Source organism: Cololabis saira, chromosome 23 (genome assembly GCF_033807715.1).
Source record: "Cololabis saira isolate AMF1-May2022 chromosome 23, fColSai1.1, whole genome shotgun sequence".
Lineage (NCBI taxonomy): Eukaryota > Metazoa > Chordata > Actinopteri > Beloniformes > Belonidae > Cololabis > Cololabis saira.
The window spans coordinates 1651573-1668627 of NC_084609.1; the positions used below are offsets into that span (position 1 = coordinate 1651573).

General features: G+C 40.4%; 1 protein-coding gene across 1 annotated transcript in view; it reads left to right on the plus strand.

The window, feature by feature from the left end:
* The window catches only part of xpot (exportin, tRNA (nuclear export receptor for tRNAs)), a 43724-nt gene that overhangs the window by 7619 nt on the left and 19050 nt on the right, over positions 1 to 17055 (plus strand). The window contains exons 3-12 of the mRNA XM_061715105.1: positions 2607 to 2689; positions 2789 to 2845; positions 4028 to 4097; positions 6927 to 7145; positions 8275 to 8459; positions 9773 to 9941; positions 11313 to 11549; positions 11636 to 11674; positions 13712 to 13774; positions 14555 to 14679. Of these exons, the coding sequence (XP_061571089.1) occupies positions 2607 to 2689; positions 2789 to 2845; positions 4028 to 4097; positions 6927 to 7145; positions 8275 to 8459; positions 9773 to 9941; positions 11313 to 11549; positions 11636 to 11674; positions 13712 to 13774; positions 14555 to 14679 (1247 nt within the window). The remainder of the gene's footprint in view (positions 1 to 2606; positions 2690 to 2788; positions 2846 to 4027; positions 4098 to 6926; positions 7146 to 8274; positions 8460 to 9772; positions 9942 to 11312; positions 11550 to 11635; positions 11675 to 13711; positions 13775 to 14554; positions 14680 to 17055) is intronic.

The following is a 17055-nucleotide window of genomic DNA, read 5'->3' on the forward strand; positions in this document are numbered from 1 at the left end:
CAGTAATCCCCAACCCCAACGCCGACGCCCGCTACCGCCAGAGGGTGAGAGGCCGCTTTATTAGCTTTATTAGCCTTATTAGCAACGCTGACGCCCGCTACCGGCAGAGGGTTAGACACCACACCGCTTTATTAGCCGCTGCAAATAAAAGAAACGCTGCAAATATAAAGAAACCCCGCTGCAAATGAAATAAAAAAACCATGCAAATAAAAAAGCCACAACGGAAGTGAATTACCGGGGACTATTTTTGTCGATGCACCGGTTGTTGCACATTAAAAATGACACGTAGCGACGTTGAACACTAACCTTTTCACTTATTTTCGCGTTCGTTGTTCTTCTTATTCCTCGCTCTTCTTATTTCTTCCTTTTCACTTACGTCCTCTTCGTCTTCTTCTCCTCTCACGTAAAAAACACCGGTGCATCAGCAAAAATAGTCCCCGGTAATTCACTTCCGTTGTGGCTTTTTTATTTGCGTCGTTTTTTCTTTATATTTGCAGCAGCGTTTATTTTATTTGCAGCTTTTCTTTATATTTGCAGCGGCGCTTGTTTTTATTTGCAAAGCGTTTATTTTATTTGCCGCAGCGTTTATTTTATTTGTAGCGTTTATTTTTATTTGCAAAGCGTTTATTTTATTTGCAAAGCGTTTATTTTATTTGCAGCGTTTATTTTTATTTGCAAAGCGTTTATTTTATTTGCAGCGTTTCTTTAATTTTCAGCAATGGCGGTCTCGGCCACCGTCTGCGTTAGTGCTGGTTTGTGCAGAAAGGATTTTAGTTTGTGCTGCTTTAGTTTTGAAGATATAACGGGTTAATTATGACACAATGATGTCACGCAGCCCCCGACTGTGTTGACGTCTACTAGCAGGTGATTGGAGTAATGAATGAATGGATGAATATTCACCTGTTCACCGCGTGGAGAGGGGGGGAGGAGGGAGAGTGTTATTTTTATGTTGACTGATTCAAATATCTATAAACTAAGAGTGAATATCTCGCCTTGCTTTTGACCGTTTGTTCGGCGTTGGAGGAAAATAAAAACGGACACAGTTGGATAAATAACACGGACATGGCTGTGGTTTGTGTAGCAGTTCCTGCTCCCTCACTTAGACTCTCTAACTAACACGTTCATGGGAATCTAAAAGATTCCGACGATCAACAAACTTCTCTCTTTTAACCCAAAGCCTGACAGAAACAGACTCTTATGTTGCCGTAGCAACAGCAGGGCCTTGATTTAAACCTCTCTGACTACGTTTACATGCAGTGAAAATTCAGGTTTGTAAATCTTCTATCCCGGTACTTTCTAGCGTCTACAAATGCAGAAATGTTCATATCCTTCATTACATTTATGAAGTGATTAGTCTCCTCCTGGTCTTGGTTTCTCCGTGTTTAGAAGAACTTCCTGGAAAAAAGATGAAAAAAGAGATGAAAAAAAGGAGAAAAAAAAAGATGAAAAAAGAGGGGAAAAAGGGAAAAGGGATGAAAAAAGGAAAAAAGAAAGAGGGGGAAAAAAGGATGAAAAAAGAGGAAAAAAAGAGAGAAAGAAAATGAAAAAAGAGATGAAAAAAGAGGAAGAAAGATGAAAAAAGACAAAGAGGAAAAAAGATGAAAAAAGAAGAAAGATGAAAAAAGAGAAAGAAAATGATGAAAAAAAGAGAAAAAAGGAGAAAAGAGATGAAAAAAGGAAAAAGTGATGAAAAAAGGAAAAATGATAAAGAGGAAAAAAAGGGAAAAAAATAGGAAAAAAATGAAAAAAAGAGGAATGACGCAATTCCCATCATTTCTGCTTCTTCTTCCTGGATCCAAATCCAAAACAAATGCTGCTTCAACTTTTCTCTCTCCTTCTTGTAAATCTTCTATCCCGGTACTTTCTACCGTCTACAAATGCAGAAATGTTCATATCCTTCATTACATTTATGAAGTGATTAGTCTCCTCCTGGTCTTGTTTCTCCGTGTTTAGAAGAACTTCCTGAAAAAAGGGAAGAAAGATGAAAAAAAGAGATTAAAAAAAAGGAAAAAGAGATGAAAAAAAGATCAAAAAAGACTAACAGGATAAAAGATTTTAAAAAATGATGAAAAAAAGAGAAAAGAGATGGAAAAAAGTGATGAAAAAAGAGGAAAAAAAGGAAAAATTATAAAGAGGAAAAAAGAAAGGAAACAATATGAAAAAAGAGGAAGAAAGCAGGGAAAAAAAGATGAAAAAGGAGAGAGAAAAAATCTCTGTGTTTATAAGAACTTCCTGGACTCAAAAGACCAGGATTCCTTGTGAACAGAGCATGTGCAGAAAACAGATTCCTGTTCTGTTTGATGGGGATATTCCGATACGTTTACATGACCCAATATTCAGGTTTTAAAAGGAGTAACCCAGGGCTCATATTGGGGTTTTTAAAAACCAGAATATGAGCAAATTCCGGTTATTTAAAGGGGTTATTGGTGTTTACATGGCCGTGCAAATTCAGGTTATTGCCAATATTCGGGTTTTAAAAGGTTATTGATGCTGGAAACACAGTCACTGACTCCTCAGACGTTTGTGTTTCAGGCGATGGCGTTGCCGTAGCAACAACAGGGCCGTGTTTAAACCTCTGACTCCTCACGTGTGTGTTTGTGTTTCAGGCGATGGCGTACTTTGAGCAGCTGAAGGAATCCCAGGACGCCTGGGAGGTTTGTGCTGCCGCGCTGGCTAAAGGAATGTACAGGTGAGAGAAGACCAGACCCCGCTGCTGCTAATGAGATAAACTAACGAGATAAACTAACGAGATAACCACTAACGAACCTTTACCTGTCTGTCTCTGCAGCGACGACCACGTCAAGTTCTTCTGCTTCCAAGTTCTGGAGCATCAGATCAAGTTCAGGTGAGACGGGGCTGCCGGGGTTTATGATACGGTAGAATTCCAAACAGCAACAAGTTCTGTACAAAACCAGGAACAATTTATCACCAAATCACTTCCACAAACTGTTCCATGAAAGAGAGGGAGGGCAGGATTTAAGGGAAACATTACATTTCAAGATTCAACAATATCCAACTACAATGAAAAGATTCTGCATAACAGATAATGGAGATATATATATATATATATATATATATATATATATATATATATATATATATATATATATATATATTAGGGCTGGGTGATATGGACCAAAAGTCATATCTCGATATTTTCTAGCTAAATGGCGATACTCGATATATATCTCGATATTTTTTCTGTGCCATAATTGGGGTTTCCCCCAAAGCATTATAGCATAGCATCTCTGTTAGCATCTCTGTTAGCATCTCTGTTAGCTTCATTTCTTAAAAAAACAGTCAGTTTTAATACAAAGCCTCGTGCCAAATGTCACACAGGTTCCTTTATTAACAGAGGTCTGCACAATATCAACATGTATAAAACACATGAAATAAAAATAAACTGCCTGCTTATATAGAATAAAAATGCTTCTTGAATAAAATAAAACAAATATCCCTTTCCTGCATAACATTTTTGCAAATCTCAAATAAAACATTCAAGTCAATTTGTCACAAAATAAGATATATCAAAATCATTAAAAAAATAATAATAATTTTTTATTTTATTTTTTTAAATCGATATAAACGATATTGTCTCGTACCATATCGCGTTTGAAAATATATCGATATATATTAAAATCTCGATATATCGCCCAGCCCTAATCCACACAGTCTGTTCCATATATATATATATATATATATATATATATATATATATGGAACAGACTGTGTGGATCTGAAGCATCAACCAGTTTAAAAACAAATATAAACAAATGATTTTTACAAGATACATGGAGGAGGTATTGTATGTTGTTGAGACTGATATATTAATTTATAAATGAGTATATTTGTATCAGGTAGGATTTAAGTTTTTAGTTCTTCCTACTCCTTTTCAAACACGTTAATTATGGGGGAAGCATGTTTTTTTTTAATATTTTTGTTTTGTTTTCTAATTTACATGTATTTATTATTGATGATTATTGTTTGGTATTCACCTGTCCTCTCTCTCCTCACCTCTGTGTTCCAGACATGCAGGTCTGACGGCGGCGCAGCAGCATCTTATCAGGGAGACACTGATGAAGTGGCTGCAGGTCCAGGTAGGCCGGTCTCTATTATTTAAATTTTTCATTTTTTTTATTTTTTTTGTATTTTTTCATCATTAAATTACAACTTTTGGTATTTTTTTGTTTATGCCCAAAAAGGGAATGTTTTGTTGGACACCAGAATAACTGGTGCCATGTTTTTTTTGTTTTTAAAATGTTTAAAAGTATGAAAACATTAAAGTTTTCAGTTATAATTGCATACATTTCTATATTTCATTACTTTATAAACTGTCTGTGGGTTACATTAGCATAAAAAAAGTTTTCTTTCTTTTTTGTTGTTTATTTTGTTATTTTGTTGTGTAGTTTTGTAGTTTAACCTTCTTTGTTTTTGGTTTCTGGTTTTCGTCTTGTTGTGTTTTTTTTTTTTTTTTTTTTACAGTTACAGTTTTTCTTCCTAAATTGAGGGAGGTTCTGCTGCATAAGCCTGTTGGCTTTTTGACCTCCCCTTTTACATTTGTTTTACTATTTTGACTGTAAGTGTTACTTTTATTGTGTGCAAACTAATAAAATAAAAAATAAAATAAAATAAAATGCTAAAAACCAAAAAATTTAAAACCCAAAAACACAGAAAATGGAAAAACTAAAAGTTATTTCCTCCGTCTCTGTTTCCTCCCTGGATTTGTTTGGTAATTCTACACAATGTTTCTGAAAGCAGTTATAGTTTTATATATTATTTATGTATACAGTTCTATCAGAATTCTGGGAGCTGATTAGTAGTGGGACGATACGGTAACTATGATTCAATACTGAGACGATATGTGGTCAACGATAACCATAATACAACCATACACACCATACCTACCATATTCCATATATTGTAAGAAATTTCATCAATGATATATGTGACTGAAAAATAAAAATTACCCATAAAAAGGAAGACGTTTCTAGTTATGCATTTATTCAATGCCAAAACTTGAATAAATGAAAGTATATTTCCTCACTGTCTCCTAGTCTTTTTAATGTAAACACTGTACAGATGGACTAATTAAAGTGCATGAACATTAATAACATGTTTTTTATAAACCAGGACAGTCACTGCTTTGTTTCTAATACTAAAAGTCAGTAAGCAACTTAATTTTGTATATTTCCTCACTGCCTCGTACTCCTGTAAATAAACACTGTACAGCTGGACAACCGCGTAAATCCATTATGTGTGTTGTAATAAAATAAAAATAATAAAAAGTTGCCGTCAGTTTATTGATTATTTATTGTGACAGAGAATGCAACAATATATTGCAATATTGAATTTTATTTTTTCTTCCCACCACCACTAGAGCTGATTGGTCCTTACAGCATCATTAGCTGCAATACTTGCTGTTGAATCTCAATATAATACCAATATTAAAGGAGGACTATTCTGAAAAGCCAATAAGAGCCAATAAGATTCTGCTCCCGTCGTTACGTAAAGACGGAGCGATGGTGAAACCACTAACAACTAACTCCACCGGCCGGAGCTTCCTCCATTTTTTCATAGCGGTGTATCGCGTCATTCAGGCAGCCAATCAGCACAGAGCCTCATTATCATAGCCCCGCCCACTCAGAATCCACCAGCCAATCAGCACAGAGCCTCATTATCATAGCCCCGCCCACTCAGAATCCTGCATAGATAATGAGGTTAGAGAATGGGAAGATAAAGACATGGATCAGAGGATGAATTTCTAATTTATTTAGCAAAAAAAACAATCAAAAGCTTGTTTTTAAGACATTCAAGGCCTGTTTAAAAAAGGTATTAGATGCCAGAATAGGTCCCTTTTTAAATCTTCATTTTGACTTTTTTCTCGACATTTCGACTTTTTCTCTCGACTTTTCAACTTTTTTTCTCAACATTTTGACTTTTTTTCTCTGCATTTTGACATTTTTTCTCGACATTTTGACTTTTTTTCTCTGCATTTTGACTTTTTTCTCGACATTTTGACTTTTTTTCTCTGCATTTCGACTTTTTTTCTCTTCATTTAGATTTTTTTCTTCAACATTTCAACTTTTTTTCTCGACTTTCGATTTTTTTTCTCGACTTTTCAACTTTTTTTCTCTACATTTTGACATTTTTTCTCGAGAAAAAAGTCAAAATGTAATTTTCTACGCGTCATTCAGGAAGCCAATCAGCACAGAGCCTCATTATCATAGCCCCGCCCACTCAGAATCCTGCATAGATAATGAGGTTAGAGAATGGGAAGATAAAGACATGGATCAGAGGCTGAATTTCTAATTTATTTAGCAAAAACAATCAAAAGCTTGTTCTTAAGACATTCAAGGCCTGTTTAAAATAGGGATTAGATTCCATAATACCACACTAACCTAAATCAATCCTGCAGCTGATCAACCCTCTGATCTGTCCTGTGTCTCTGCAGCTGATGAATTTTATTTAATTATTTATTTGCACAATGATAAAACAGTAATTATATTAACAATACAAGGACAAATAATTGTGCAGGAGAGGAAAAGAAGCCCGAAGGGCTTATAAAAAAATCCTCCCCCTCAATACAAAATCACAAAAACAAATCAATCAATAGAAAAAGAAAAAGGAAAAAGAAAAAGTAAAAGAAACAAAGAAAAACATAAACACACAAACAAAAAATATCCATAAAATGGCAATTTCATTGCCTTTCATTGCAATTTTTGCCTAGATCAGAGATTCGCCACCAAGCTGGTCCTAAACATTTTTAAGGATGATGAAACTTAAGAGACCGATCTAAAGAGTTCCAGAGTTGAGGGCCATGAAATGTGATAAAGGATTTATGACTGGAGGTACGACAGAATCCTCTCACCTGTCCCGTGTCTCTGGTCCTGAGGCTCCGCCCCCTTACCTGTCCCGTGTCTCCTCAGCTGATGACCCCCCAGCCGGAGAAGCCGTTCATCAGGAACAAAGCTGCCCAGGTGTTTGCTCTCACCTTCATCATGGAGTACCTGACGCTCTGGCCCAAGTTCTTCTACGACGTCCTGACCCTGGTGGGACTGAACCCCAACGGGGTGGACATTTACCTGAGGACGCTGATGGCTATAGACGCGGAGGTGGTGGACCGGGACATCCTGCACACTCCTGAGGTGAGACAGTTACCGGGACATCCTGCACACTCCTGAGGTGAGACAGTTACCGGGACATCAGAATCAGAATCAGAGGAATAAGAGGGGGGGGCGAGGAAGGAGTTGAGAATGAGGGAGGTGGTTATCAGCAAGTGTGTGTAGCGGTAAGTCCGTGAACTTCTCTCAGAGCTGCTCCTCAGCCAATGTCCTTGATGTTATCAGACGGCTCGGTCAGTTCTGAAACAGGTCCACAGATGTTCCTGAGAGGGGAGGGTTAGTGGGGGCAGAGTCACCTTGTTTACATTCCACCAGGGAGATTGTGACCAGAGCGATCGGCCAAACCGCCCTGTCAAGGCCAGATTATAGAATCAACAATTATATTGCAAAGAAAAACAGACAGACTCCAGTAATTTTCCGTCTGCCTTCAGTCTCTGGTTCATCAATGGCGACTCCAATCAGACAAATTTGTGATCAATTCCCGCCAAGCAGAGCTTCCAACTTCTCCAAGGTCTTATCCATCTTGCCAATGAGCTCAAAGACGCCGCCAGCCTGAGATTCTGTTCAAGAATCACATCCAGCTTACGGCTTTGCTCCCCCAGCGTTAAAGTCTGAGTGTTGATCACCTTGCTTGATCCTTCAGCCACGTCCGGCAGCTCTGAAAGAGCCAGAACAGCTGTCGACGACTTACGCGTTTGTCGGTAGACCAGAAATCCCCCTCCTCCTATCAGGAGAAATCCTGCTATCATAAATCAAATTATGAAGCATCTTCAACGTCCTCGACAGACAGAATCACCAAACACAACGGTTTCCAATGTTTCCAGGAATCCATTGTGTATCCAGCAAAAAAAGTCCCATCGGGGCAGGAGGGCTCCCTTACCCCCTGAGATTCTGGTCACAAAAATGTGGTCAATTGTGCTGAGAGACCAGTTAATCAATTCCATGATTGTAGAATTCACATTCTACATCAGGTCCTACTCCGGTGTGTAGGACATCCTGCACACCTGAGGTGAATGTTTCCTCACGTCCTGCAGAAGCAACAGATAGAAGAGAGAAGGTTGTTTTAAGAGCAGCAGTTTCCTGGAATCCACTATGGAGGTAGATTTTTGCAGACCTGGACCAGGACCGGTTCTAATGACCCTGTCCCCCCCAGGAGTCCCGCAGGAACTCCCTGATCAAGGACAGCATGAGGGAGCAGGTGGTCCCGGCTCTGGTGGAGTCCTGGTTCCAGATCCTGCAGACCTACCAGAACCAGAACCCAGAACTCACCTGTCAGTGTCTGGAGGTGGTTGGAGCCTACGTGTCCTGGATCGACCTGGGACTGATCGCCAACGACGGGTAGGTACCACAGTTTACTCACAAATCATTTAAAAACACAAACACAGATAATCCATGCAGGTGAGTTTGTAAACGGGGACTCCCCAGAACTGTAGCTGATGAATAGAACACAACAAAACTACTATAAACTACACAGATACACAACAAAACTACTATAAATTACACAGATACACAACAAAACTACTATAAACTACACAGATACACAACAAAACTACTATAAACTACACAGATACACAACAAAACTACTATAAATTACACAGATACACAACAAAACTACTATAAATTACACAGATACACAACAAAACTACTATAAATTACACAGATACACAACAAAACTACTATAAATTACACAGATACACAACAAAACTACTATAAACTACACAGATACACAACAAAACTACTATAAATTACACAGATACACAACAAAACTACTATAAATTACACAGATACACAACAAAACTACTATAAATTACACAGATACACAACAAAACTACTATAAACTACACAGATACACAACAAAACTACTATAAATTACACAGATACATATAATAACCTGCACTTCCTCTGATTGCTGCCAATGAAGTGAAGCCTGAACTTATGGTGCCGAACCTTTTCACAAGAAAATGTTGGCTTTTATAAACTAGTGCAATGTCATTAATAAATATTCCATACAGTATTTATTCAAGTAATAGTACACACACACACACACACACACACACACACACACACACACACTCACATACACACAGGACTGTCTCAGAAAATTAGAATATTGTGATAAAGTTCTTTATTTTCTGTAATGCAATTACAAAAACAAAAATGTCATACATTCTGGATTCATTACAAATCAACTGAAATATTGCAAGCCTTTTATTATTTTAATATTGCTGATCATGGTTTACAGTTTAAGAAAACTCAAATATCCTATCTCAAAAAATTAGAATATTCTGGGAATCTTAATCTTAAAATGTAAAACATATAAATGTTTATATGTTTTCCAGGTTTGTGAACCTGCTGCTGAACCAGATGTTTGAATGTATGAATGTTTTCCAGATTTGTGAACCTGCTGCTGAACCAGATGTTTGAATGTTTTAATGTTTTCCAGGTTTGTGAACCTGCTGCTGAACCAGATGTTTGAATGTTTTAATGTTTTCCAGGTTTGTGAATCTGCTGCTGAACCAGATGTTTGAATGTTTTAATGTTTTCCAGGTTTGTGAACCTGCTGCTGAACCAGATGTTTGAATGTTTTAATGTTTTCCAGGTTTGTGAACCTGCTGCTGAACCAGATGTTTGAATGTTTTAATGTTTTCCAGATTCGTTAACCTGCTGCTGAACCAGATGTCCATGCAGGAACTGAGGGAGGAAGCGTGCGACTGCTTGTTTGAAATCATCAATAAAGGGATGGATCCCAACGATAAGACCAAGCTGGTGGAGTCTCTGTCCCGCGTCCTGCAGACGGCAGGATTCTTCCACGTGGACCAGGTCAGGATGAATAATAATAGTATAACTTGCACTTATGTAGCGCCTTTCATGATACCCAAGGTCGCTTAACAAAAGGGGGAAAACAAACAAACTACGACTAGTGTTTCTGGCAGTTTCAGTTCTAGTTTTCTGCTTTTAGTCGTGTCAAGTTTCAGTCGACTAAAAGTAATTTTAGTCTTAGTTTAGTCAGAATTGTCCATTTTAGACTAGTTTTAGTCAAATATTGTATTTAGCCAAACCCATTTTACAATTAAAACAAGGTTATCTTATTATTATTAGTGCTGTCAGGCGATTAAAAAAAAAAAATCTAATTAATTACAGGATTTATAATTAATTAATCTAATTAATCTCATCTCTGCTAAAGGTCCCCAAATAAAGAATTAGAATTCTAGGACATTACAAAATTGCAGTCATGACTAATAAATGTAATACACTAAGAAGAGAAGATTTGAAATCCACATTTTTATTGGTGAAGTTTCATCAATGAAATTCAAAAGGAAAAGCTAAAGCATCAGCAAACCGATTAGACCAGGTGCATTATTCAAAACTGCAATACAAATACAGTTAAATAAATAAAATTCAGAATTAAAATAAGGCTGAGTCTCAAAACTTAAGACTCTCAATTCAAAATTAAAACTAAAACTGATCAATACAGCAATTCCAGCACTAGTAGCTGTAACGTTTCCAGTGGAACTTGTCCGGACATGTTTAGCGTTTAAATGATAATTCAGGCTGGAGCAGCTCCGCTGATAGGAAAATTCTTTTTTACAAAATGTACAAATCACTGCATTCTTGTTGATAGTCCCGTCTTCTTTCTTTTTATACATAAACTTGCCGTTCAAAGGCCCAACAAAGATTAGCTGAGACGTCCAGGTCTGTTATGACTAGCACGGCTAGCGTAACTAGCATGGCTAGCACGGCTAGCATGACTAGCAGCAGGAGGAAGTCGTGGCCTACGGGTCCCTCAATGGGACAAATTTAAAATACTTGCGCATTTTTCCACTTATAATTAATCGCATTCATTTTCATAACGCATTAATTAGCTGTGTAATTAATTAATCTAATGAACGCACTAAACTGACAGCCCTAGTTTGGAGTTATAATTTCCATGACACTTTAAGAATCAACTGGACTAAACCAGATTATTATCGACACGTCTGTAAAACCACCTCGTGACGGCGTACAAAGGTTTCTGTGACATTTGGGAGTTTTTTGGAAGTAGACAGGTTTTCATCACAGGGGGGTCCAGCAGGGACCAGATCTGGTCAGGTGACGGGAACCCGGTGCTGCCATGCCGGTGCTTTGTTCCCCACGCCGGCGTGTTGGTGGAGGCCGTTAACCCCCGTTAACCCCTCCCTACTGTGTGTTTAGGAGGAGGACGTGGACTTCCTGGCCAAGTTCTCGCGGCTGGTGAACGGGATGGGCCAGAGTTTGGTCCTGAGCTGGAATAAACTCTCCAAGGCCGGTAACGAGGCCGGGGCGGCGGCCGCCCTGACGGCCCTGGAGAACAAGGTTCCTCTGCTGCTGCAGCTGCTGGTGCACGACGACGACGACATCTCCGCCAACATCGTGGGCTTCTGCTACGAGTACCTGCACGTGCTGAAGCAGGTGGGTTAACCACGCCGTCGCCACGGCAACAACCGCCCGGTCTCAATCTGAACGGTTAGACTAAAGTTCTCTCTTTCTGTTTTCAGCTCCCTCAACTGACGGAGCAGCAGAAAGCAAACATCGAGGTGAGTTTAGCATTGAGCTAGCAGATAAAATAGTTCAGACTAGGGATGCTGCGATCCGATCCGCGGATCGCAGTTCAGCGGAAAACTGTGATCCTAGCGCTGCGATACGAGCACTCCATTCCAAAAGTCCGCTCCAGCGTTTTTTCGTACGTTTTTTTGGTACGTTTTGTCGTACGTTTTTTTTCGTACGATTTTTCCTACGTTTTTTCGTACGTTTTGTCGTTCGTTTTTTTCGTACGTTTTTTTCGTACGTTTTTTCGTACGTTTTTTCGTACGTTTTGTCGTACGTTTTTTTCGTACGATTTTTCCTACGTTTTGTCGTGCGTTTTTTCCGTGCGTTTTTTCGTACGTTTTTTTCGTGCGTTTTTTCCGTACGTTTTTTGGTACGTTTTTTTCGTACGTTTTGTCGTACGTTTTTTTCGTACGATTTTTCGTACGTTTTTTTCGTACGTTTTTTTCGTACGTTTTTTCAGTTCAGCGGAAAACTGTGATCCTAGCGCTGCGATACTAGCACTCCATTCCAAAAGTCTGCTCCAGCGTTTTTTCGTACGTTTTTTTGGTACGTTTTGTCGTACGTTTTTTTTCGTACGATTTTTCCTACGTTTTTTCGTCCGTTTTGTCGTTCGTTTTTTTCGTACGTTTTTTTCGTACGTTTTTTCGTACGTTTTTTCATACGTTTTGTCGTACGTTTTTTTCGTACGATTTTTCCTACGTTTTGTCGTGCGTTTTTTCCGTACGTTTTTTCGTACGTTTTTTTCGTACGTTTTGTCGTACGTTTTTTTCGTACGATTTTTCCTACGTTTTGTCGTGCGTTTTTTCCGTGCGTTTTTTCGTACGTTTTTTTCGTACGTTTTTTCGTACGTTTTTTTGTGCGTTTTTTTGTAAGTTTTTTTCGTAAGTTTTTTCAGTTAAGCGGAAAACTGTGATCCTAGCGCTGCGATACGAGCACTCCATTCCAAAAGTCCGCTCCAGCGTTTTTTCGTACGTTTTTTTGGTACGTTTTGTCGTACGTTTTTTTCGTACGATTTTTCCTATGTTTTTTCGTACGTTTTGTCGTGCGTTTTTTTCGTACGTTTTTTCGTACGCTTTTTCATACGTTTTTTCATACGTTTTGTCGTACGTTTTTTTCGTAGATTTTTCCTACGTTTTTTCGTGCGTTTTTTCCGTACGTTTTTTCGTACATTTTTTTCGTACGTTTTGTCGTACGTTTTTTTCTACGTTTTGTCGTGCGTTTTTTCCGTACATTTTTTCGTACGTTTTTTCGTACGTTTTTTTGTGCGTTTTTTCGTAAGTTTTTTTCGTAAGTTTTTTCAGTTCAGCGGAAAACTGTGATCCTAGCGCTGCGATACTAGCACTCCATTCCAAAAGTCCGCTCCAGCGTTTTTTCGTACGTTTTTTCGGTACGTTTTGTCGTACGTTTTTTTTGTACAATTTTTCCTACGTTTTTTCGTACGTTTTGTTGTGCGTTTTTTCCGTACGTTTTTTCGTACGTTTTTTTCGTACGTTTTTTCGTACGTTTTTTTGTACGTTTTGTCGTACGTTTTTTTCGTACGTTTTTTCAGTTCAGCGGAAAACTGCGATACTAGCGCTGCGATACTAGCACTCCATTCCAAAAGTCCGCTCCAGCTTTTTCATGTTGAGATGTTATTTATTTTATTAAGTGCTGCTGCCTAGTTTATGTTAAAGAATATAAATATCTAATAAATGGCTCAAGTTTAGTCATAATAATCTACTGTTGTGGACTATTCATCTCAGGAAGTATGTTATTCTCATTCTGAGTAATGTCACTTTATCAAGCTTTTTCTATTATTCCACACTACAAAATAAGTAGTAAAAAAAGTGAACCTACTGGTCAGAACAGAGATAGAAATATGCGCTGGTATCGGTATCGGATCGGTACCAGGGCTGTGGTATCGGTATCGGATCGCAAGTGAAAAAGTTGGATCACAGCATCAGTTCAGACCATCAGTTACTGTTTCACATGAGTTCAGGTAGAAACATTTAGTTCAGGTGTCTAACCTCCTCTCTGCTCTGCAGGCCGTGATGCTCGCCGTCATGAAGAAGCTGACGTACGACGACGAGTACAACTTTGAGAACGAGGTGAGTGTCTGTTAGCGGGTGGGTGGTGCCGCGGTGGAGGACGGCGGCCGATGCTGTGGTTTAAGGGAGCTTTCACAACTGTCCCGTTTGGAACAGTTGTTCCGGAACAGGGAGCGTTTCCCCCTAAAGATCAGTTTGTTTGGTTTATCTGAACACAGCAATCGCGCTCAGATGTGGGACAAAACAAGTTAGCCTAGATCCTAGGAGAGGTTAGGGTTCGGTTCTCGGCTCTCTTCCATTCCAGATCTGGAGCGGTTTGTTTGTAGTGAGAACATGATCCACACAGCAACCGATACAACTCCATTCATGTGTATGTGTGACCGCGGCGCAAGGAGAGGAGTCGGTGCAGCTCCACCAGCTTCTCTCCTATTGGACGTGTCGAGATGTCGTCACTGCGTGGCACGGTGAGATTAAATAATGTTCAATTCGGGCAGGCAGGCACGGTGCAAACGCCGCGGCAGAGCGGTCCGCTCTTGCGCAGCAGTAGCACATACACAATGAATGGGAAAGCTGGCGGCAGCACTCTGCGCTTTACACCCTCTCTCTGAAAGGGGCTTGTTGTTTTTCCTGGGGTACGGAAGAGGAAACTCCTTCCTTCATTTCTGACCAATGAGAGAACAGTTGGTTCATTAGTTAACAGCTTTGAACCGCTACAGACGTTTGTGAACACAAACGCCACAAACGAGAAACGAAACAACTGTATGGATTTAGCCCCTGAATCGGAACAAACCAAAGGGCCACAGGTCTGAAAGCAGCCTAACGCTACATTTCTGTCTCCAGGGCGAGGACGAGGCCATGTTCGTGGAGTACAGGAAGCAGCTGAAGATGCTGCTGGACCGACTGGCCCAGGTTTCTCCAGAGCTGCTGCTGGAGGCCGTCCGCCGCGTCTTCACCAACACCATGCAGTAAGACTTTAAAGTTTATTTAATCATTCTGAGGAGAAGTAAACCTGTTGTGGAGGAACATGTCATCATGATCCAGCGGTGTGGATGCAGCAGTAGACAAACAAGAAGACAACACAAAAACACTTAAGCTAATAACACAGTTGTGAAGGGAACAGCAATCCAGCTCACAACGTAACTTTTAAAATGTGTTACTAAGTTTTCTGCCCAGAAACAAAACAGCCTCTTACGTAGGGCTGGGCGATATATCGAGGATAGCCGATGTATCTCGGCTTCTACTCTGTGCGATGTACAAAATGACTCTATCGTGCATATTCGAGTATAAATTTTCACGCATTTTGCTTTTAGCCGCGGGCATTAAATTACAGGCTTTTCTCACTCTCTCGTCTCGTCTCTCCTTCTCTGAGACATAAAACAAGTGCACCCTGTTACACATGTCAGTCACGTGCTGTCGTGTGTGCATTATCATTGGCCCCCGACCAGCTGCAGGTGTCAGCGCTGCTGTCCGGGACCGCCGCTCACTTCCACTCCGCTTTAACTTTAACTTAACTTTCCCAAACTCGCCTGTTTGCGCCGTGAGCTCACCTGCGCGGTTGCTACACGCGACAGACTCTTTTCAAAGCTAACCGGCGTAGTAAAGACGGGAGGGGATGTTTTCTCCTCGCACGACGCGCACGGCTCTCCGGAAAGCAGAGGAGCCGCTCAGCGCTACACGCGCAGCCGAGCCTTTAGGTTGATTTATGGTCCCGCGTTACACCAACGCAGAGGCTACGGCGTAAGTGCGCATCGCCGCGTACCCTACACCGTAGGTTCTGCGTTGATTTAACGCGGAACCATAATTCAGGCTTTTCTCTTCCAGAGCTGAGAAACGTCCCCGAGTGTTGCTTAAATGTGGCCACATGAAATCAATCACTATCATCGAAACAAAGTCAAACAAGACTATATGACGTCATATTTCTAACAATAAGTGAAAGTGATGCAAAGTAAAGGAGGAGAGGATGAAACATTGCAGTCCCTGCACCTACAATTAGTCTTAATATAAAGGTGCTCTAAGGGGCCCTCCTGCTCAGAGCAGCTCATTCTGGTAAAACCAGGTAAAACCAGGTGAAACCTGGTCATCCTGGTAAAACCAGGACCAGAACATTACTTAGCAGATGTTCTACAGACGGGGAGTCAGAGATGCAACGTGCACTTTCTATTTTGAAATGACACTTTTTATGTTTGTGCCACTCACTGCTTAGTAATTGTTTAATAAATACAGTTGGGTAAATTTGACTTATTCCCCCTTTTTGCATGAAAGTTTAAAATGAGCATATATTAATGCAGTCTGCATTAATATATGCAGTATGAACAAGAATGTTTTAATGTAGATATAGTATCACCATACTCGTGTGAATGTAGCATCAAAGTGTTAATTCAAGGCTAAGGCAAAATATCAAGATATATATCGTGTATCGTGACATGGCCTAAAAATATCGAGATATTAATAAAAGGCCATATCGCCCAGCCCTACTCTTACGTGGGTCTTTGTAGTTGAAGAAAAAAAGTGGTTTGGTCTGGCCGGTCAGCGTTCCTTGGTGAACAGCTGGGTGGTTACGCTCGGCAGGTGGTCCTGATAAAGCCACTCTCACTCCGACTTGTAATCCGTGCTGTGGATGAGTGGTGCATTATGGGTACAGCAGCTTGGCTTCCTTCAGGTCGGTCCAAAGGCGTTCACGTCGACGCCTTTCTGGCCTCCGAACCTCGTGGGTCACTCGTGCAGCGCTGCAAAACGGACGCTCCTTCGGTCATGAAAGGAGAAAGCCGGTCCTTGGCTGGTCCTGGTGCTACAGCAGACCTGTAGGAGAGAGGAAAAGAGAGAAGGAGAGAGGAGACCAGAGAGAGGGGGGCCTTGCTCTTTTATAGCTGCGCCCAGGAAGTCCATGCTCCTTCCTGCAGCTTGAACCTTGTCCAATCGGCACAGTGCATCCAAGTGATCGCCGCGGTTTCGTGGCGCTCAAAACCCGGAGACTGCGTTGGGGGGGCTGATAAGAGGGGGGGCCCGGAAGGCGTTGAGTTGAGGGAGGTGTGTTTATCAGTAAGTGTGTGTAGCGATGAGTCCGTGAACTTCGCCCACAGCTGCTCCTCAGCCAATGTCCTTATTATCAGTCGGCTCGGTCAGTTCTGAAACAGGTCCACAGATGTTCCTGAGAGGGGAGGGCTAGTGGGGGCAGAGTCACTTGTTTACATTCCACCAGGGAGATTGTGACCAGAGCGATCGGCCAAACCGCTCTGTCAAGGTCAGATTATAGAATCAGCAATTATATTGAAAAGACAGGTAGAGTCAGTAATTTTCCATCTGCCTTTAGTCTCTGGTTCCTCAATGGCGACTCCAAACAG